The 22252-nt window shown below is 34.5% G+C and overlaps 2 protein-coding genes across 2 annotated transcripts; one reads left to right on the top strand and one right to left on the bottom strand.

The window, feature by feature from the left end:
• Positions 1-530: 530 nt before the first annotated feature.
• On the top strand, positions 531-14988 carry LOC132113249 (SH3 domain-containing YSC84-like protein 1). Its single transcript, XM_059521062.1, has 5 exons — positions 531-568; positions 1754-1867; positions 3000-3046; positions 7700-7994; positions 14629-14988. The coding sequence occupies exons 1-4, from the start codon at positions 544-546 to the stop codon at positions 7832-7834; spliced, it is 321 nt and encodes a 106-aa protein (XP_059377045.1). The 5' UTR covers positions 531-543; the 3' UTR covers positions 7835-7994; positions 14629-14988.
• Positions 14989-16079: 1091 nt separating this feature from the next.
• si:dkey-190l8.2 lies at positions 16080-21804 on the bottom strand. Its single transcript, XM_059520518.1, has 10 exons — positions 21346-21804; positions 21160-21260; positions 20923-21077; positions 20599-20767; positions 20389-20491; positions 20138-20268; positions 19501-19718; positions 19258-19366; positions 18246-18476; positions 16080-16810 (listed from the first exon to the last, which is right to left on the bottom strand). The coding sequence occupies exons 1-10, from the start codon at positions 21571-21573 to the stop codon at positions 16717-16719; spliced, it is 1539 nt and encodes a 512-aa protein (XP_059376501.1). The 5' UTR covers positions 21574-21804; the 3' UTR covers positions 16080-16716.
• Positions 21805-22252: the final 448 nt, after the last annotated feature.

The following is a 22252-nucleotide window of genomic DNA, read 5'->3' as shown; positions in this document are numbered from 1 at the left end:
TGGGGGACACAATTTTTAACCATCATTTTAAGTCATCAGCATGAATGCTAACAACCTAATCACTGACTGTGTGGCTAATATAATTAGTGCAATTATCAATGAGATTAAAAAAATAACCAATTTGGTTATGCTGACATTTGATACTGAATTGTTAACAGTTTGTCATATTAAAATGGAGAGACTTTATAATAGAGGAACAGGTCATTGTTGTGTCGTGTTTAACAACAAGTGGTTAAATATAGCCTATAGCCTTTAAATCATTTTGACATTTGAATCTTATTTCAGGTTCATTGTAGCATAGATGCCACAAGAGAAATGTTTTCACATAGTAGAATTTAAAGCATTTAGGAAGATGCAAACTATCAGACAAATTTGGTGTAATAGTCATTTGATGATTCAGATTTTTGGAATGTGACGCAGAGCCAGATGAATTTATATTGCTTCTGATGTTTCTTTTACAGTGAATAACCCTATTCCTGCTAACCTAAGGTCTGAGGCCAAGAAGACCGCCAAGATCCTTTAGAGAGTACACTGAAGTATCCAATGGGACCTGACAAACTTATTCCAGGTAACTGGTCTCTGCTCTCGTAAAAGAAAGCAATGCAAAAACATTTGTCTTTTAGAATGAATTCAATTAATTAAGTTCAAATGATGATTCTCTTGAATCTCTGTAAAAGTCAGACAAAATCGTGAAATATTTGTACCTTAATTGTTCTTGGAAAACCATGCCTAAAAACACTGTAAGATTCATGAAAGTGTCAGTTTTGTTTCAGTTGATTTATGATGAATGGCAAATGTTCTTTTTAGGGAAATTCAGTGTGTAAGTTATTACATTAATTATTACTCCCTCTGACCCATTTTTTTATTATTAAGTCTTAATTTGATTATTTGTAGTTAATGTAATGTCTTAATCTTTTGGCAGCCCTAACTACATTGAATACTTTTCTTGGTACAATAGGAGTGATATTTTTTCTTATTTACACAATACAGTTGACCCACAAAGTATTTGAACCCTTACAGTAAGTAACACCTAGAAATATCAATGCATTAAATAGGAAAATATCAAACCAAGTGGCATCATCACACAAATGATTCAAGACCTCAAACCTAACAGAGACATTTTTACAAAAGCTTAACCAGTCAGCTCCCCCCAAATTTATCACATTAACTATGGACATGCTCTTCATATTGAATAAGTATTTAATTTAATAATTGAAACATAATTTTGTGAAATCTTTTAAAAGAGTTTTGTGTCAAAAAGGAAATTCCACTTTGATACATTGATATCTCTATGCAGTGACATTCATAAATTTTTTATTTGTGTGTCAAAAAATGTTGGGGCCACAGTTTCTCATGCTTTTCCACACCGTAGACTAATTCTGATGCAGTAAGAGTGCCCATGCCAGACACGTAACTGCTTTTAACTGCTCAAAGTTAGCATTTCTGTTGACTGATGTCATCGGTGTACATGACTAGCAGTCTTTCTGCATGTCCATTGCCAAGTATCTGTTCATGCATGTCTTCAGAAAGTGACATGAATGCAACTCACTCAGATCTGTGCAACCTGTGCAAAAACACAATGCACCAATCAACTCTGGCTATACCATGCCTGTTTCATCTTGCATTTGCAGATTAATTGAGTTTTTATCATGTTTCAGCCCTCTATTTAGATGCAGAACAGCTGTGCCTGCACAAGTTCAATTGTAATATCTCATGTTCATTTACCTCTATCTTTTCCTCCGCTTGACACCAGCCTATGTCATTGCCAAGCCTCAGGGACTGGCCGTCCTGTCACTCTTCAAAGCAGGTTTCATGATGACTGTGAGGGGCGGCAGTGGGATAGTGATCGCAAGGCACACTGATGGAAGTAAGTGTATTTTCAGTGTGCATGTTTATTTGCTTGGTAAGGTCAGAAAATGATATACAAGTTAATTTATATTCTTATGTTAAATCCTATTTTTTCTTCCTGTCTAAACCAAAACTATTACTACAAAATAGACCAATTTGAGTAATTAGGGAGGTTTCATGGGTTTGGAGTAATTGATGTCTGGCAACTGCCTTAGCAACATTCTGAATAAACAAAACACTCCTTAAGGTCATTTAGAGCTTCATTGACTATGAATGTTAGTGTTTTGTTAGTGTACATCAAGCAGAGCTAATACAAGTTTGGAGGAGGCCTTTTTTTTGAGTTGAGTAATCGTTATTTTGATATGGGATTAATATCTGTATTTAATTGATATTAGCATATACTTTGATTTAAACTTCTGTAATACTTATAACAATGGACAAATGGGCTTATGTTTTAGGTGTGCTATATGTATTTTAATCTCGAAGAAGTGTAATATGGCAAATTACATTAAAGGAACAGTTCACCCAAAATGAAATTTTATGTTTATCTGCTTACCCCTGTGGCATCCGAGATGTAGGTGACTTTGGTTCTTCAGTAAAACACAAACCAAGATCTCAAACCGTTGCAGTATATCAGTCTTATAATGTAAGTGGATGGGAATCACGGCTAAATAACACAATAAAACTAAATAAATACATACACACATAAATACATACGCAAACAAAACCAAATTACATCCTGTGGCAAAAAACTGAACAGTATTTATATAGTTTTTTAGCTTAATTGTATGTTTTAGCTGTGATTCCCATACACTTATGTTATAAGGCTGATAGACTGCAATGGTTTCAGTTTAAAACTTGGTTTCTGTTCTACTGAAGAAACAAATTCACCTACATCTTGGATGCCCTTGGGTAAGCAGATAAACATCACAATTTCACAATCAATTTTGAGTGAACTACGTCTTTAACAGGTTGCTATCAGTCTGTTTCTGCGTATTTAAAAATCTAAACAAATTCTAGAGTAGGACATCCCAAATTAAAGGTTTTTTTTATATAAATGCATAGTGTGACCTTTGTGTATTTTCTCCTTTTAATGTTAAATTATGTATTTGTTGATGTTTTCTGTGCTGAAAGATGGTCTGCCCCATCAGCCATTGGCATCGCTGGACTCGGTGGAGTATTTGAAATTGGTCTGGAGGTAAGAAGTTTTTCTGTATACAAACTCTAAAAAAGAAAAGTGCTTCACGATGCCATATACAGTAAGAACCTTTTTGTCTAAATGCTTCCATAAAGAACCTTAAACATCTGAAGAACCTTTCTGTTTCACAAAAGATTATAAAAAGGTACGAAAGAGATGGTTCTTTAAAGAACATTTGACTGAATGGTTCTTTTTTGAACCAAAAATGGTTCTTCTATGGCATAATTGTTAAAAACCTTTTGAAGCACCTTTATTTTTAGGAGTGTACCATGTACGTATTGGGTTAATTACTTTTTGTTAAAATTCCTTTTGGCTTCTTGTTTGATAGTGCTTTGATAGTTCTCTCTTTTTTTCTTTTTTTAATAATCATTTTATGGCTTCTAAAATTAAGTGTTGACAGGTTTTATAGGTATTTTTTTAACTATTCCAGTCTCACATATTTAGTGCTGAATCAGTGTCAAGAACAATTACGCAACATGTTTATTCATGTATCAGATGAAAAGTTTGGACTACGCTATGCTATAAGGTTTAGGCTCTGTATGCAGACATATAGGTGGTTCATCAGGATATAATTTGTAAATTACTTCACATGCAATGTAATGCAAAAAATATGTCTTCTTTCTGTCGAGATTGTCTGAGTCATGCATAGACAAGAACATCAAGACACTGAAATATTTGCCCTGTCTGACTTGGCTGTCTTGTTTTGTATTTCTTTTTCATTCCATCATCTCCCAAATAAAACATGTATGTTATTAGAGCTGTCAATCAATTAGCTTTTTTAAAATATAAATAATCTCATGGTTTTAACTACGAAGAAAGACAATATTCTTAAATAAAAATAAAATAAAGAATAAATCCTTGTGTAATTTAACTTTAAAACTATAAGAACATCATTAACTTTCCCCACACTTTATGGACGTCATCTTGTAAAAAGATTTTGGGGTCTTTCTACATTATATATTAATAAATAGGTGCTCCCTATAATAATTATACATTTTCTTTTTGATTTTAAGTAAAGTCACATTAATAGTAAGTTTCCTATGAATCTTACGTGGTGTTCTGTTAAAGCATGACAATAATGAATAATGAATACTGACCGTTTTCCAAAATCAGAGGCCAGCATTTTGTCTGGATCCTCCTATCACTGGCACATGTATTCACTGTGCTTGTGTCCAGCGAGTCATTTGTCAGCATCAGGCAGAAGTTGCACTTTGTTTTCTGACCTTGGGTTGCAGCTTGGATGAGTCATTTGTGAACCGAGCGCCGGTGCATCTTGACAGTCTTGATTAATTTCTCGAGTAGCCTTCAGGCGCAGTGGTTAACTCTGCGGTCTGTGTCTCTCAGTTAGTAGCAGCACACCTGATAAGTAGATAGGGAGTGCAGGAAATATTGATTTTATCTTTAGGCATTAAAACTAGTGCATGTCTGAAATGGGTCCAAATCTTACGACACCATCCAGCATTTAAAAAGCATTAAAACTATTGCTGAGAGTATAGTGCTACTTTTTAATGTTTTGATGGTGACAGATGCACAGTAGTTGGCTGGGTGCGTGTCAGAGTGATTTATAGCGAGATCTCATGTTCTGGTGCTTAAAAAAACCTGATATAATTTTAGAGAAGTAGAGAAAATTATGAAAAGAGTGATGTCGGTTGTAACACTATAGAATTCAGCTATATCGTTTATACTGCAGCATAATGTACTCATCTGTGGCACTTTTTTATAAATCCGACAAGCAGCAAACAAAGTTGATTATATTTATTAATTAACGATAGTTATATATATATATATATATATATATATATATATATATATATATATATATATATATATATATATATATATATAAACTATAAAACAATTAAATTTAATATTTTATATAATTTAAGAATACCTGTGAAAATTATTTAAATATAGTACAAAATTAATTCAATTTAATCTAATAGGAATATATATATATATATATATATATATATATATATATATATATATATATATAACATTATACATAAGCAAGGACATGTTTTTTTTTTCATCTCCAGGCATCAGATTTTGTCATCATTCTGACTCAGATGAGATCACTGTGGCTATTGGGCCTCTTGGCAGGTAAGCAAGTTAATTTACATTCATTTATTTGGCAGACGTTTATCCAAATCGACTTACAGTTTAGGAACAGAACAAGCAATGTTACAGTTGCACTCTACAAGTGTAGTACCCCAATCCTTTTGCCAGTGGGCAGAAGAGAGGGAATAATGTAGAGTAATGGTTTGGAAACTTGGGTGATTTGAGCTATAAATTAGCTGTCTAATGTTTTTGAACTGCAGTTTTGGTGCATTTATGGAAGGAAGAGGGAAAACCTTTTCCTCTTGCTGAATGTTAAATGTAAAATCAACAGAATATAAAAACCATCTGTGTTTTGATCACATTCACAAGGGACTCATTTTCTCCCATGGCATTATACAAAAAAAAATTATACAGTTGTGAGCTGCCAGCTTCAGCTTTTACCTACAACACAGTCATTCATAATTTGACAAGCATGAGCCTGTGCAGAAAATACAGTGAGAATTATAGATAATGACAGGTGTCCATACTGTACAGTAGGAGCCATTCAGAAGTGCTAGTGTAAATGACAGCTGCGTTGTTCTAAGGTGAATCAGTGATTTTACTCTTTATTGATGGATTCTGCTGTGTTTGCGCTTGTGTGGAAAGTCCTTTTTTATTCTCACTGCTTTAATTGTTGTTTATGGATCCTGCTGGAATAGAGCTGCAAGCGATATTGTGCCGAATGGTTGCCTGCTGCACTACATTAGCTTTGAAAACTAGGACTTAAGATTCCACTTAATGTGGATGTGTTTGATTTGTTGGCTTGGATTAGATCGGGTTTGGATTTGGTTTGGCAGCAATGACTGCAGGGTGTATGTGCTCTTTTGAAACAAGTTATTTTTGGAATAGAACCTTCTTACCACCTACTTGGATATTTTTGTATAAATGTCACATCTCATGATTTTAATAAAAATCAGCGGTTACATCAAAATCAAGGTCTCTTTTAAGAATACAGTTATTACTCATTAAGTGGACAATGGAACTTGGACATTTTATAAACATTTTATAGGGGTAATATTATATGATATTTTTAAAATAAAAATACTTGAAATACTTTTATTTGGTAAATATGCATTAAATAGAACAAAAGTAGGAAAAAAGTCATTTACTGTATTGTATATTGGACTTACTGTTTTATGAAAAGAGAATTACAGTCGCACAACAAATGTCTGCTAGAAATCTGAAAATACAGCTTTGCTATGATAGGAAAAAAATTATATTTTAAACTATATTATAATATTATTTTAAATTGTAATAATTCAATGATGATATTACGTTTTTTTACTGTCTTTTTTATTTAATAAATCAATTTGTAATTTGCTTTGGATAAGAGTCTGCTAAATGATTAAATGTAAATGTAAATAATTTTAGCCTTAGAGACTTTTTTTTTAGATTATTCCCAATCCAAACAAATACCAGTTGTTAATACACTGAAAATAGCGCATAGTTTTATCTTTCCAATAGATTTCACTATGAGCTTTGACTGTTTTGTTTATTCCTTCTATACAAGTCTGACAGGCATCTTTGACAGGAATTTGGAGGCAGATGTGGTATTTCGCAGTACAGCAGCTGTCTACTCGTACTGCAAATCTCGTGGCCTTTATGCTATAGTGTCTCTAGTCGGTTCTTACCGCATTGAACACAAAGAAACAAACTGAAAGTAAGCACATTGCAGTGTTAGAGGTTAAAGAGTTTAAATGCTGCATCAAAGACCTCACTGATGTTTCCATTGCGTTACAGTTTCGTTATCTTATGTGTGCTTTACTTTTGTTTAGGTTTTATGGCCAAGACATTGATGGAGATGTGAAACCCCCACCTGAAGCATATGTTTTGTACACTATTTTGCAGGACTACACTGAGAAATACACCATCGACTGGCAGAACAAACACATGCAAGCCTCAAAAAAGGTCACTGTTTGTGTACTACTGCCAAACATAAATGGAACCAAGCAACTTTTACTGAGAATTTTGTAGCAGTGTACAATTAGTAGTTTGTACAAGTAGTTTGGAATGAAGAAATTAATAAATTACATAAAGCACGAGAGGTATAATCTGTTGACAAAGTCTTTCAGCACATTAGAAGCTAATTGTGAGTTTCATTTGATGGCAACTATAAATCAGACTACTATAAAACACAGTAGATGACAGTAATATAGGCTTTCCACTTGGCAACTCATCGTTTGTGTTGTATGTTTTGGTCATTGGGTTTATGTGGAAAAATAAAGATTGGTCCCATGAAATCAGGTCAACACAACTCAAGGGATTCCCTATCATAATAACGAGTAAAATGAAAAGTTACAGTGCAAATCATGTTTTGAGACCTCAAAGTTATTTATGTGTATGCCACTATTAGCAATGCATATTTAGTTGCTTATTTACTTGATACAAATTAATATTTTATGGTCAAACTGAGCTTACATAAAAAAGTTTAATTGCTCTTTCAATGACTTAAACTAATTGATTTTATGGCATCAGTGCCAGTCTCTGTTTATGAAGTTCACTGAGTGAGAGACAAGCCTGTTGATGTATATTTGGGTGTCTTTGTTTTCACAGATGAGTTCAGCACCAGCTAGACCACGGCCTCCCACACAGAGAGCTGCTTCCTCCTACATACCCAGGCACAGGGTAAGACCCCGAGTGACCTCTCAAATCCTCACACCATTCATCTTTCAGAGTAATAATAACTGACTGAACTGGTGCTGTTGTAATGTTGAAGGAAAGTTTCTATATCTTTGCTTCTGACATTGTGACTTATTTATGCTTGTGTTGATAAAAAGTAATATTTTTGCAGCTTCTGCAGCTGTGAAACTAGCTCTGTATCCAAGCTTAGACAACTGGGATACCGAAGGTGAGAATTAAATTAAATTAAATTAAATTAAATTAAATTAAATTAAATTAAATTAAATTAAATTAAATTAAATTAAATTAAATTAAATTAAATTAAATTAAATTAAATTAAATTAAATTAAATTAAATTAAATTAAATTAAAAATTCAAATAAATAAAATTCAAATTTAAATTAAATTATTTATTTTTGAGTAATATTTCTAAGTCCCAAAAGAAAACAGCATTCAAAAATTTCTGTCAAGAGCAAAATGTTTTGTGTATTTCTGTTAACACAAGCTTTCCACACAGCTAATAAAACCATGAGAAGTCTTTAAGTATGTTTTTCCCTCCTTAAGTGGATTTATGCAGTATTATTAAAGACACTTTGCATCTGTGTCTATGGTAATAACATAACAGAAGAGGAATTTACTGTATATTTTGTTATCTCACCCTGTGGGTTCAACCATATTATCAAGCAGAATATCCGAACAAAAGGGATTATTCCTTCTGCATATGATGAGGTTAATCAGACACTTTTTAAAACAACAAGAAATACCTTTGAGAAAAAAAGATTACAATGTGGTCGAGCATTTCAGTTGACACTGATAAATTATAAAGTGGATTAAAACCGCAAGATTAGGAACGGCTAATTAAATCGCAGAAATGCACAAGAAGAAACACCCAGTGCTGTGTGAGATCCTTTCATTAATCAGCTCTGCCTTTGGAGGATGATTTGTGTTGTCATCAATTCAGCTCCACTAACGGTCTCATTTATTTTCATTAGGTTCCTAAAGGCCCATGTTTAAAGTTGAATTATAGGGATTAGATAAAAACACGCTATGCAGTGGCTTTGCCTGCCCTGTTTCGAGAAAAGTCACTCTGTCTGGCTGGGAAGAATTCGAAAAGGAGCCATGAACTGGAGACTGGCCGTTTTCCCATCTTCCTATACCCCGGAAGGTCCTCGATGCTCTTTGCCATGTCACAAGTCAGCTACGCAGCAAACACATTCTTTCCCACAGCGAGATGACATTATCATCCGTGAGGGTAGAGGCCACTTGCTATTAAATGATGTGTGTGTTTTTGAATTGATTCGGAACTGGTGGATTTTGTCACATATAAACAAAGCATCAAAACATTTGGCAACCTCCCTGTCCTTTAAATAGGAAAAAACTTGGAGGAGGTGAAGTCTTGGATCACCATAAGTCCTTAAGGCTATTTTATGGCTAATTGTACACTTTATTCCCCAATAAACAGCATAAGGGTATTTGTGCCCATCTTTAGTGCAAATGACAGCGATGATTGATCATGAAAACATTATAATAATAACATTACACAGTGACTTCATGTTCAGGGCAGCCAACTTTTATTATAGTGAATAATAGTGGGTTCTGCTTATACAGGATAACTGAAAGGAATTAAATGCTGAAGTCTTAAAAGAACAGCTAGATGCAATGACCCAGTAACTTGAATATTCAGCTTTATTCACGTCATTCAGTCCATTTGACTAGCAAGCTGGAGGAAAACACTATCTGAATGTCACTTGCATGTGTTTGTGATAGTGTCAGGGGTCTTCTTGGGTTCTTCATGGTTAGAAAGAAACCACAGAAGAAAAACATGAGTTGCAGAACGTTGCAGGTTGTGTTTGCTTCTGGTATCTCTGGCTTGCGCAACTCCCGTTCATTCAGTGTGAGCTATTGACGCTATGTGAGAGGGCGATCAAGCGTGCTAAGGCTAACATAAACTAAAGACACGTTCTGCGATCGTAGATAAATGATGTGGGGTTTGTTGTTCTAGGTAAAGGCGTTCTTGAATGCATTGATGCCAAGTCAAACATTTCGCCTTAGCCACTAAAAAGTTGGCTGTACATTTGCCTTTTTTTAATTACATAAATGATTGATACTTTTATTCACTTATACATTTATTTAAACAGTAATACCTTGTCAATAATACCTAAACAGTAATACCTTGTCAAAATACCTTTAGTCAAAACTAACTAAATTTAGATTGCAAACGAAATTAATATGTGCATTTTAATATGATCTCCTCTTCTCTTGCTTAAACGACATCCTGAAGCATGTGTTATTAGGATGATTAGCTGATATCCCTCATTTCCTGTGTTTACTCTTTAATTAATTTAGGTGCTATTATGGTGCATTTGTTTGTTATTTTTATCTCTGTTGATTCTGATGTGTAAATGAAGTTAATTGATTCAAATGTGCACGTGCCTCAGCATGAATCAGACAGTTAGAGACTGCCATAGACAAGGTTTCATTGTTCGCGTCTCCTTCAGGTGGGAATAGGTTTCCAATTCCACTGTGTGATGCTTAATTACCGGATTTTGTCAAATTACATGTTAATATTCTACTAGTTGATAACAGTCATTCAAAAACAACAAATGCCTGGCAACCTAAATGATGTGTCAAGCTTTGACTGTCAACTGCATAAGACACCAAAGCATCAGCCAACAGCAATTTCTTGGCCAGAGGAGAATCATGTGTAAGAAAGCCAAGTGCATTGTACAGGGACTAGATACTGTTAGCCAACTACTAGACATGTCTTTCAACAGCAAGTTGTCATTGCTTAATTCAGGATAAGTATACAGGTACGTCTGTTGTATGTCAAAGCATGACATTGGATGACTTCATCAAAATCATGACAACAGATGTCTCTCTTTTTATTTTACTAACTTGTATTGGCACAGCAAAACCATATAGACCGGTGCAAATACTCTACAGGGAGTACAAGGGAATTTTACTATAAATTTAAGGGGTTGTTCATACAGAATGTGATTTTGCTTTGAAAAACATGAGACACAGGCAGTAATTTGGAGATAACATTAAGTCTCAAGATGCTGAACTAATTTTAACTTGAGTGTCGTGTCTTAATGATGAGTCAAGACAACGCAAAATACACACAAGCGAAAAGGTCAACCGTTTAGCATGTGTTTACATAGAAAATGTTCTGTGTAAACCAAGCCAAATTTTGTTGGTTGTTTTTAAAAAGGTTTCCCAAACACTTTCGCTCTCTGCCATTGAACAAACAGATATCCCCAACCCAAACTCCTGCTATTGGTTGACCCAGTGTTGCTGTTGTCGGGCATTTGGGATGTTTTGAACATGCCTCACAGACACAGTGTTTAAACTTCTTTATAGAATAAATCTTTTAAAATATCTTCTTTTATTAAACTGAACTGTCAACAAATGGAATGAAACAAATAGTATTTTTTGTCATGTTTCTCAAATACTTTACATTACTTCACAACTTTAAAGTAGGGATATTTAAGCTAAAAATTCATTACATTTAATGAAATGGTTTGGAGGCAATGACTTTTTTTTCTAAGTTTTCTGTACACCTTCATAGAAGTTGCAGATGTCTTACTAGAAAGAGTCCATCATGATAAAGCTAACTACAGTCTTTCGATGATGAGTCAAAGAGATTCTCATCTGTATTGTTACAAGCTGGAAAAAAGTCCCAGGGTGTGTGTTCACATCGCTTATTTTACTGGCAGACATTTCTTTCCCCCCCAATTATCGTGATATCATTTGTGAAAAATGAGACCTGGAAAACTCTCACTCCTCACTGTTTCATTAACACTCCTTCCCCTGAAGATCATTATAGCTGTAAATAATACAGTCATTTAGATGGATCCCTGGCCTTAGGAAAAGGTGGTTAGAGAGCCACCCTGATTTCTAAAGACTCCTTTGTCTATAAAGGGAAACTGTTTTATGAGGTTTTGATTTGTTAAGTACAATGGCACGCTGAGCAGCTGTTGTACAGGTTTCTCTGATACATCCCGCTTTACCTTTTCCTTCAGAATTAAAAGTGAATCCAGGTTGTCAGCGTTTTTTTTTTTTTTTTTTTTAGGCCTTCCTCCATAACCGGGTGCCAGTGATTATCTATGGTTACATCAGTTGGATTTGGACACCATATACCTGATAGGGCTAAGCAAACCCTCCAATCTGAGATTTATGGCAGTGGAGAGAAGAAATGGCAGGCCCTCCTTCCTGTCATGAGCTGTCACTTTTTCAGATATTGCGTGTGCAAGTAAAAAACCGCATAGCTCAGATGTCACCACTCTGCCAAAATACACAGCCCTTCCAGATCTGAAGAAACTCTCTGGATTGTATTGCTGTCTTGCGGCCGGCTTGTCATATCTTGCACTTGTGGTAGCGGGAATGAACATTATGTCGAATGGATGCAGTTATTTTAGGATACAAGTCAAAAGCGTTTAGTGTGAAAAACGGCTCGACTGAAGCTTTTGGCAACGCCTGAGGTTTATTTGGATTCTGGAGATTTCACAGCAGGTGCCAACAGTGTGAAACCACATTCCACCTCCATCTGATTCCCTGCTCCTGTCTTGTATGTCTTTACCTCCTCGACACCCGTTTCCCTTCATTTTCCCAGTAAAGCAGGTATTATCATTCAGCCAGCTCAATGCATGTTGAATGTCACTCTGCTTATGTTGATACATGAATGAAACGATCTGAAACCACGTAGGAAATCTGGAATTCAAAATCCGTTTTAAATATATACTATACTACCAAATTTGGCTACTTTTACACTGTTGCCGTGGATTAAAGCGATCTCTCCTTCGCCGCCACAGAATACCAGAGAAGTTTTGTATAGCATACTGTTGCTATGTCCGACAAGCCATGTCGCTCTCTAACCACATCATATTGTCATTTTTTTAAAGAAATTCAAACAATAAATGCCATTTTGTGGCTCTTTAATGTGTTGTGACAGATTGCTATAACGTCTCAGTTCAAGTGGCACATAAACTGATCACCTTTTCCTATAAACGTGAATGAACATGGGAAGGTATTTTATTTTAACAGTGGTAAGATGGAAATACTTCAGAAGTTAATTCAGGTGCAAGATCTCAAGTGCATATGAAGTGTGCAATTTGGGACAAGGCCCTACTCCCCTGTTTGATTTGTTTGTCGGACAAAATGCAGATTTGACATAATGATTGGTCATATTTCCTGTCAATCAAACTCACTGCTGTTGGGCTGGTGTTGTTTTGCAGACCTGGCAACCCTGCATGGGAAAGAAAAAGAAGCCATTCCTTTTATTACAAGTCGGTTCATCAGAATGAATTTGAAAACTGATATTTCAAAATAAAAACATTCAGTTGCCTATAGAAAAATCTGCACTATTTGTAGGCCAGGTCTGTCTTGCACTTTTGTGACACTTAACCACGCATCGAGCATCGAGCGTAATTGTCCATCGTTTCTCAAAAGACCTCTAAAGGAAGGAATACAACCACTTACTCTAAATCTTTAAGTTCCACAAATAAAGTGCATTTATTCCTGCTCTGTGGTAAAACGTATAGTCAAGAGTTTCAGTAATTGAAGGTTTACATTTGCTGTGTGATAACCTGACAGAAGAAATGATTGCACAGTTGTTTATATCTTAACATGTTGATAGACAGATAAAGAAAAGGGTTTTGCCCCTGGCTGACAGATCCTATCTGCAGATGTTAATACTGTGTTTCGCACCACCATATATTAGAGTACGAGCTGTAAAGTTTTGTGGTGTTGGAAGTACAACACAGTGTGTGTTTGAGGAAGAGTGCCAGTCAACTGAGCCACAGTGGGCTCAGTATCTGTTTTAAGAGTACACATGCTGCTCTCTAGTGTTGACAATTTGGTATTACAACCTTATATAGGCACGCTTTCAATACCATACATATTTATTCATTGCTAATGCCACTGTATGTGCAACATTTATACATTTACATGCAATTATTTATCAAACTACCATACAAATAAGGAAAAGCATAAAAAAAAATGCATCATACAGTTTAATTAAATGCATATAGCTCTTTTTTTATATTGTTCCAAAGCACTGCTGAAATACTATTCAGGGATTTTTTTTTTTTTAAAGAAATCAAGTACATTTCTGCAGTAAATAAATGCAAAAGCAAATGCACACTACATGTTTATGAATTTTTTTATTTATTTAATCTAAATTAATTAATAATAAGTTCATGAATGTTTCACTAATTGTTTTATGGCCTTTAATAATGTGGCATCAGTGTATATACCTGAGATACTATTGTATTTTTATTCATAGTTTTGTAATTTTTATTTTAGTTTTATAAATGCTTTGTAGTTTTTTATTAATTAAACTTCAGTTTTATTTGATTTATTTTTAGTTATTTTAATACAAGTTAAAATGAAAAAAATGTTTCCTTGACAAGTAGCTGGAATATAACTTTTTTATTTCAAGTAATGAAAATGAGTTTTTATGGTCTTAATTTCAGTTTTAAGTTTTAGTTTTAACCGTATTAAACCGTAGAAAAGCACTAGTGTAAACGGGCCTTAGTTAACAATAATAACCCTCAGCGGAATTACCATTTGGGAATCATTCTGTATATTATTATGCTTTATATGACCTTCACACTGATTTGTAACTAGAAAATGATGCAGTAACAAAAACTTAAAAAACTAGTATTTTATGCATGTATTTATTTATATTTTTTAATAAAGTTATATGTTTTACTAAATGTTTTATTGTTTTAGTAATGAAGAATGACGGTTTGGGGATCATTTACCTTTACACTGATTTGGGGTTCGAATTACACTTTCAAAATTGCTCCAATAACTGAAGTGTTTTCAACCAAACAGTGATCTCTCCTCTCTAATGTGTCCTAGATCAAGCATCAGGTGGCGCTTTAGTGGTCGCCAGCATCCTGGAGATCTGAGCTTTGTTCTAGAAGATCACATCACTGTTTTCACTAAAACCGACACGCAGAACGACTGGTGAGAAGGAGAACTAAGAGGGCAGGTTGGGATATTCCCAGCTAATTGTGTGTCGTATAGCTGAAGGTACAAAAAGAAAAAGAAAAGAAACATCTCAAACTGATGACAAATGATGTCTGGCATTGAAGGGTCCTTTTCTTTTGCACAGTTTGAAATTACATTTCATGATGAAGGAGTATATTTTTAAGAGCACTTGGGGTCAGTGATCCCCTTAAGGCTCTGTTTTTCAATGTTCCTGGCATTGGTGAAATATTTTCTTTATTTAATTTCTGCCATTCAGTTACTGGAATGTGGGTCAACTACTAAAAGTGTTCTCATTTTATATGTTTAGTTATGGAATAGTTTAGACACACACACGTATACAATTATGCTTTATATGCATACACAGAAACCAAAAAAGTGACATTTTAAGTTAAGTTGCTCCAGGTATTTGAAATTTGATAGCACAATGGTTTGCCATTGTGGGCTGCTTGTTTTCTCTCTGATAATAGCACTGCACAGCTGTTGCAAACAAATGTAATTACAAATGATAAGCTTCATAGTTTATAACAAGCCTTATTTATTGTTTTATGAACGGAAATTTTTTAACTTCACGTCTGCCTTATTACTCTGGAAAAAAAGGGGGGGGGGGGTTTAGGAAGTGAATGAATAATTGCTTTTGTTGCTTTAATTTATTGTTGTTTGCACAAATGTTAATCAAACATGGATTATTGTTTTCCTACTGGTTTTAAATGCCAATAAATGTATATCAGTTCTAATAAAGATTATTTTGTAACTTTTAACTTACAATTTGTCTGTGGTGCTGGTTTAAGTCTTGATTCTTCTTACTGTAACAAACGAGTTAGAAGTTAAAATATATCACATTGACACTTGCTCATACTTGCAAGTGTCCTTGCCTGCTAGGTGTCAATACAAGCTAAAGATCTTCTGAGTACTGAGTAAAACAATCAAGTAGAAAATAGCTACTGTGCATCTCCTTTGAAAAGTCTCGTTAAATAGGCAAATTATATTATGCAATAAGCAAAATGCAAATTCTTTTTACAGCTGGTAAGAACAACAACTACAGCTGAATGTTCAAATACAGCAGATATATACATAGGTCAGTGCATTAATATTGTATATGTGCTGAGAGTTGTTCCTGTTGAAAGACTTTAGCTGGTTGAATGTGTTTGGAACTTTTTTTAGTCCACACTTCTCTACAGTACATGGGAATTTTAAGAAGCAGCTGGATTGGAAAAATTGAATGAAATGGTAGAAAAGTTCAAGACACATAATTCAGTTCTAGCAACTATTTTATTCCACTTAAGCAAACACAATGGAATGCAGTTCTGTATGTCTATGATACAATGTGAAAAACATTTGAATAATTAAAGAACATTTTGTGCAATGGAAAGCATCAATGCAAATAAATATCCTTTATTTATTAGAATTCATTTTAATTGAGGGTGCATCATACAGTACATCTGAGTTAAAGGTTTTTGCATGGTATATACACAAGCTGTTAAAAACAATGATTTAACCGGTTGTCTATTTCACTAAGAGAAACACAAGACTTTGCCCCCAAGTGTTTGTGAAGGTAAAAAGTTTTCTTTGGAAATCCAAGAACATTGCAAAAATCCATTTCTCAATAAACCTTTGAAAAAAAAAAACCTTATACATTCATAGCATTTTTTTAACTGTGTGTGTTTTTGAACTAAAGAACTCCTATATAAAAATATCTAATAGCAGCACTGAATGATTCCAGTATAAAAGGAAATATTGTGAGATGTTCCAGTATCATAATTATCCAGAAATAAAATAAATTACAAACACATCCAAAACCTCATTACATAGTATTACTCCTTGAAATATATTTTTAAAATGTTGGCATCCCAAGAATACTGTAGGCCCTCACTTGTACTTGATTTTCATAGGAAAGACATGAAAACAAATAAAAACATAATATGAATAAGTCAGTGTTTGCTATGTTCCTCTTGTTAATTACACTGAGAGGGGACTGCATTCCATTTGGTTCTTCATGTCATTGTCCTTGTTAAAAGAAGCATCCGACTCCTGTTTACGCTTCACAGGCCAACTGATATGAAAACAAAAACTATTTTTTTAATTAGTCCAGAATACATCCAATTATACATACGCATTTTGAAATATTGATATTTGAATGTAGGTAACCAGCATTTTTATCTTTAAACGTTATGCTATCAATTGGTTATATATATTGATATAGATGGCATGCTGATGAAAAATAATGCTGTCATGGCATGACGTTTATTGATGAGCTTTATATCTGATGCTGTGCCGCAAACTAGTTTACAACACAAGTCTGACATATTGTCCTACTGACCTCCCTAGCATTCAAAATATTACGTACATGTTCATATTTGTGTTGCCTTATCAGCAGCTCATGAAACACATGAAGCTGTTCAGCTATCAGCACTCCAGAGCCATAGCATATATATGGATCTTTACTGGCTTTCAATATGGGTGGTTGAATTTCATTTGAATCACTTTTTAGATAATATACAGTACAGACCAAAAGTTTGGAAACATTACTATTTTTAATGTTTTTGAAAGAAGTTTCTTCTGCTCATCAAACCTGCATTTATTTGATCAAAAATACAGAAAAAAATGTAATATTGTGATATATTATTACATTTTAAAATAATTATTTTTAAATTTATTATACTTTAAATTATCATTTATTTCTGTGATCCAAGGCTGAATTTTTAGGATCATTATCACGTGATCCTTTAGAAATCATTCTAATATGATGATTCATTATCAAAGTTGGAAACAGTTCTGCTGCTTAATATTTTTTCAGAAGATGTGATACTTTTTAGGATACTTTGATGAATAAAAAGTAAAAAAAAAAAAAAAAAATAAGAAGCTATGTTTTTAAAATATAAATATTTTGTAATAACAATATACACTACTGGTCAGTAATTTGGGGTCAGTAATTTTTTTTCTTTCTTCTTTTTAAATAAAATCAATACTTTTATTCAGCAAGGATGTGTTAAATTGATAAAAAGTGATAGTAAAGAAAATATATTATTAGAATATATATTATTAGATTTTTATTTTTTATTTTTAATAAATGCAGTTCTTTTTACCCTTTTATTCATCAAATATATTAGACAGCAGAACTGTTTCCAACACTCATAATAAATCAGAATATTAGAATGATTTCTAAATGATCATGTGATAGACTGGATGTTACATGTGACACTGAAGGCTGGAGTAATGATGCTGAAAATTCAGCTTTGCATCAAAGGGATAAATTATTTTTTTAAAGTATATTCAAATAGAAAACTATTATTTTAAGTTGTAATAATATTTCACAATATGACTGTTTTTTCTGTATTTTTGATCAAATAAATGCAGGCTTGATGAGCAGAAGAAACTTCTTTCAAAAACATTAAAAATAGTAATGTTTCCAAACTTTTGGTCTGTACTGTATGTAATTGTGTATTATAAGATATTGAATACATTTTTTAAAATAGTTTTATTCTTACCGTGCACAGCATGAGAGCTTCATACTGGGCTGTTTCTCACAGTCTTGTACTGTGTCTGGTAAAGGGATGCCACTGGTCTCTGGAAGAAGCAGGCAGAGGGCTGCACCAATGATCGGCCCACTGCTGTAACAGATCATAGCTGGCAGAGGGATCCCACCATCAGGGGTCACCACCGCGTTTATAATACAGGCCACTCGGTAACAAAGACTAACCAGGCCGACACACTTCTGCCTGTATAGTGTAAAATATTTTGTTAGTGAGAAACAGATTCGCATTTCATGAACAACAAGGTTCTTGATAAAAAATATTTACTATATTAGAGAAATATTTACATTTTCTTATTTAAAAATTGTATACAGCATCTACTTTTACTACATCTTACAAGTTAATAACTACACATTTGGAGTTTTGACAGTCTATCTTCGTCTGGGATCTGTCTTGTGATAAATGGGATTAGCACACCTTTGCTCAGATTTAGAGAAATCGAAGTGTGTACATCAGTATTATATTAATACATTTTTCTACAACTCTGTTTCAGCATTGGTGTAAAAATGTTTGCAGCAGCAACTACTTATCTGTACATACAGATTAATGTTACCTCTTATTGTCTATTACTGTGCTGTTAGCTTACTTAGTATTGCCAACACAGCACATGATGTTATGTAACTTGAGGTAAAAAAAAAAAAAAAGTGTTTTATAAGCTCTACAATGATTCAGTATATTAACTGTCTGCCTGCACGACAATCCAATATCTTTAACAATTTCTAGCAGGAAATGCCAGAGAGGTTGCATGTAATATATCTCCATCTCTTTTCATTTGGATCAGAAAAAAAATGCTCTTACAGATCAGCACATGCTCATATTTATTTTACATTTATTTTGGAAAAGTTAGCTGTTATAAAGATACTTTCTAAAATGCTAAAATTACTCCAAATTGCATTTAATTTCACACAAACAAAGATGCTCTCCAGTTGTATTCTTTATCAGGTAGGTCTGTTTGGATATTGTGTACCTTATTACAGTTGGAAACAGCTCAATCCCATAGAGCACAGAGACACAGTAGGTGGACTGTATACACAGCTTGCCCATCAGTGCCAGGGTCATAACAAGAGCAGGTATGTCTGTTCAGAATGAGTCAGAATCAGTTTTAAGAGTGGTATTCTTCAAATAAACATAATAAGCACCAAGCAATATCAGATCGTGATCAGTCTGTGCTTACGTGTATGTATTGTATTTCAATGACTGTGTCTCTCACCGCAGAACTTGGAAACGAGGAGGGACAACATACAGGAAATGCCACTGAGGAACAGCGAGCCCATGCTGAACGGCCTACGGCCCCATCGCTTCAACAGAAATGGAAGAAGCAAAGAGGGAGCCTCTGACAGTCCAGAGAAAAACTGCGCCAGATAGATATTTACACCGAAACTTCCCACACTGAAGCAGATTCCATAATAAGTGAGAGCAGACGCAAAACTGTAAAAGAAAAAACACATTACAGCAATTGTTCCTGAAGGTTCATATGAGCAGCAAACTGTTTGGATTTAAAAAACAAGAACACCACATCTATAAATTTATTCAGATATTGCTAATAGTTGCAGAAGAAAGAAGTGTCTCTAACTTAAGACAATTTTTTTTTATGTAACAGCCCATCAAAGTTACACCGTTCAGTCAAGTGATTTACTTTGAGCTTTAAAAAAACAACTCATAAAGGAAATACATTCCTTTAGGGGGAAAGTCATACTCCCTCTGTGTTACATACTTAAAAATCCTTCAAATCTGTGAAAACACCCGTGCTATGTTGCAATACAGCACATGCATTCAAAAGTGAGAGTAAAATATTTTAGGAATAAATCACAGAAACGATATTACCAACCACAGTTAAACTTCCCTACCCAATGTAACTCATGACAAACAGACGCAGGAGTATAGTAGGTGACGTAAAGTTGGCGAAACTAGTCTCTGTTTTAGTTGAGGTCTTCTCTGAGAGTGGCTTCTGTGTCTCATTGTCCACAGAATCCAAAAGCTGTCAAGAAAAAAATATTTTGTACAATTTATGTTAGCACAATTCTGCACACTGAATTGACATGTCTCTCCACTTGCCACAAACATTTGAGCCATTTTAGAGTATGACATTGTGTCTTACAAGACCCAAGTAGTGCTTGTCCTCAGGACTTCTATTCTGATAGCCCTCTAGTGTTTTCATCCTCTTATTTAGAAGCAGCCATCTAGGAGATTCTGGAAGAAAGCTAATAATTGCAAGAATGAGTGAATAAACAAAAACAAGCACTTAATAATAATAATAATAATTCAACACTTTAACCATGCACTGAAAATTTGTGTTTGTTCTACTAACAAATAAAGAGGTAGGAAAAGGATCTGAGGGATGCCAAGTGCCAGATGAAACTGCATCCAACCACTGGCCAAGAAAGCTACAGCTGCCAATCCCATCATTCCCAGACTGAAGATGAAAGAAAACAGAGTGGGTGGCCAGATACGATACTTGGGCAGGCTCCATTCAACTCCTGAGAAATCAGAGGCACTGGTAATTTATTAAGCATTATAAATTAACTTGATTGTGTTAGGCCTATATTCTAAAATGAATCTATATTGTGCATTCTTTTTTTTTGTCCAACAGTATTAATACATAGTGAGAAGACACGCATAAGCGTAGCTGTACCTAAACTGTAGGTGCAGATGTGGATGGCACAGCAGGCTGCTCCACTGATGCCGCGCGCAGTCAAGTACACGGGACCAAACGGCAGAAATGCCACTACAAGAGTAGCAACTGCGAGGACCGCTGAGCAGCAGATTAGAAGTAATTTCTTTCCATACCTGATTAGAGGGGGGAAATACATTATTTCATAATTAACGTAGCAACGCCAGACGTCGAAAACAGAAAGGGGCAAATACCAACTTGTCAGAAACAGCGCCACCGAATAAAGAGCCAATAAGTAAACCCGTCATGTACGTCGCTTGCCCATGTGCAAAACGATTCGGCTCGCGACACGTGAGACTCTGCAGCAAAACAGATAAGTGTGTAACTCACTGAATACATGTGCTAGGCTCTAAATAGATATGTTGTGCAATCTTTATAACTCACACGTGTGAGGTCGCTGCCCGTCCAACTTGTGGAGATGTTGAAAATATTAGTGTCCAGAGTTTCGTTCAAAGACTTGTTCGCTATATCATCACTGCAAGGCATAATGTGTAACGTAAAGACATCCACGAAAAATGTAAAGGCTGTGAAAAAGATCGGTAAAGTAAGGATAAAATAGACATGTCTTTGTAGTGGACCAGCAAACCGACGAAATGCGCCGTCCGTCTTCATTTCATAAGGAATTAAGGTGTACCTCTAAGTAAACTTAAGGTAAGCACGAGCACTGATTTTTCACTGCGGTTTGATGTCAGCATTTGTAACGTGTGTCACCACGACTGGGACTTCTGAAGAAGACGAATCCCAACCCTTCTGAAGAAGTCTTCTCTCCACCCTCAGTAAGTCTTTATGTAAGCAGAGTTGTTGGTTTGGATTCCTAGAGTTTAAGTCAGACAGGTGCGAATGGGTCAAAGGCACAGTAGCAACTGTCACACTTCGTCTACCCCACTCTTTAAAAAGGATTCTGTGACGATAGATAGATCAATAAATGGTTTAAAAAGAAGATACTAAACCATACAAAATAAATAAAATTACATTATATTGCATTTGTATAGGCTATTACATTGTATTTTTTTTCCTCTGATTTCCGTAGGTTGTGTGTACTTCATATGTGTTACTTATTATTAGAATCCAGAGAAATTCATTGCATTACAGGAATCTTCGGATGAATCTTTTACAGATTAAAAGTCAACCACTAATCCAGAAAATTACAGTAGCAACTCATTCCTTACCTGCTAGTGATTGGGTATGAATAAATGTTTTGAAAATGTATTTTTTTAAAACTTTTTTTATTTTTTACAAAATAGCTACTAGGCTTTACCAGTTGTTCACAATCCTGGTCCTGGAGAACCCC

The sequence above is a fragment of the Carassius carassius genome, chromosome 32 (genome assembly GCF_963082965.1).
Source record: "Carassius carassius chromosome 32, fCarCar2.1, whole genome shotgun sequence".
Classification (NCBI taxonomy): domain Eukaryota; kingdom Metazoa; phylum Chordata; class Actinopteri; order Cypriniformes; family Cyprinidae; genus Carassius; species Carassius carassius.
The sequence above is the reverse complement of the archived record's forward strand: the minus strand, read 5'-3'. Positions and strand labels throughout refer to the sequence as shown.

Bases quoted from the DNA above. Each gene is read 5' to 3' on its own strand.
- LOC132113249 (XM_059521062.1), top strand. From the start codon at position 544: ATGGGACCTGACAAACTTATTCCAG. The intron at 569-1,753 runs GTAACTGGTCTC...GCTTGACACCAG, and splicing joins ACCTGACAAACTTATTCCAG to CCTATGTCATTGCCAAGCCT. The intron at 3,047-7,699 runs GTAAGAAGTTTT...TTGTTTTCACAG, and splicing joins TATTTGAAATTGGTCTGGAG to ATGAGTTCAGCACCAGCTAG.
- si:dkey-190l8.2 (XM_059520518.1), bottom strand. From the start codon at position 21,573: ATGAAGACGGACGGCGCATTTCGTCGGTTTGCTGGTCCACTACAAAGA. The intron at 21,261-21,345 runs GTGAGTTATAAA...GTTTTGCTGCAG, and splicing joins CGGGCAGCGACCTCACACGT to AGTCTCACGTGTCGCGAGCC. The intron at 18,477-19,257 runs GTACACAATATC...TACACTATACAG, and splicing joins CTGTTTCCAACTGTAATAAG to GCAGAAGTGTGTCGGCCTGG.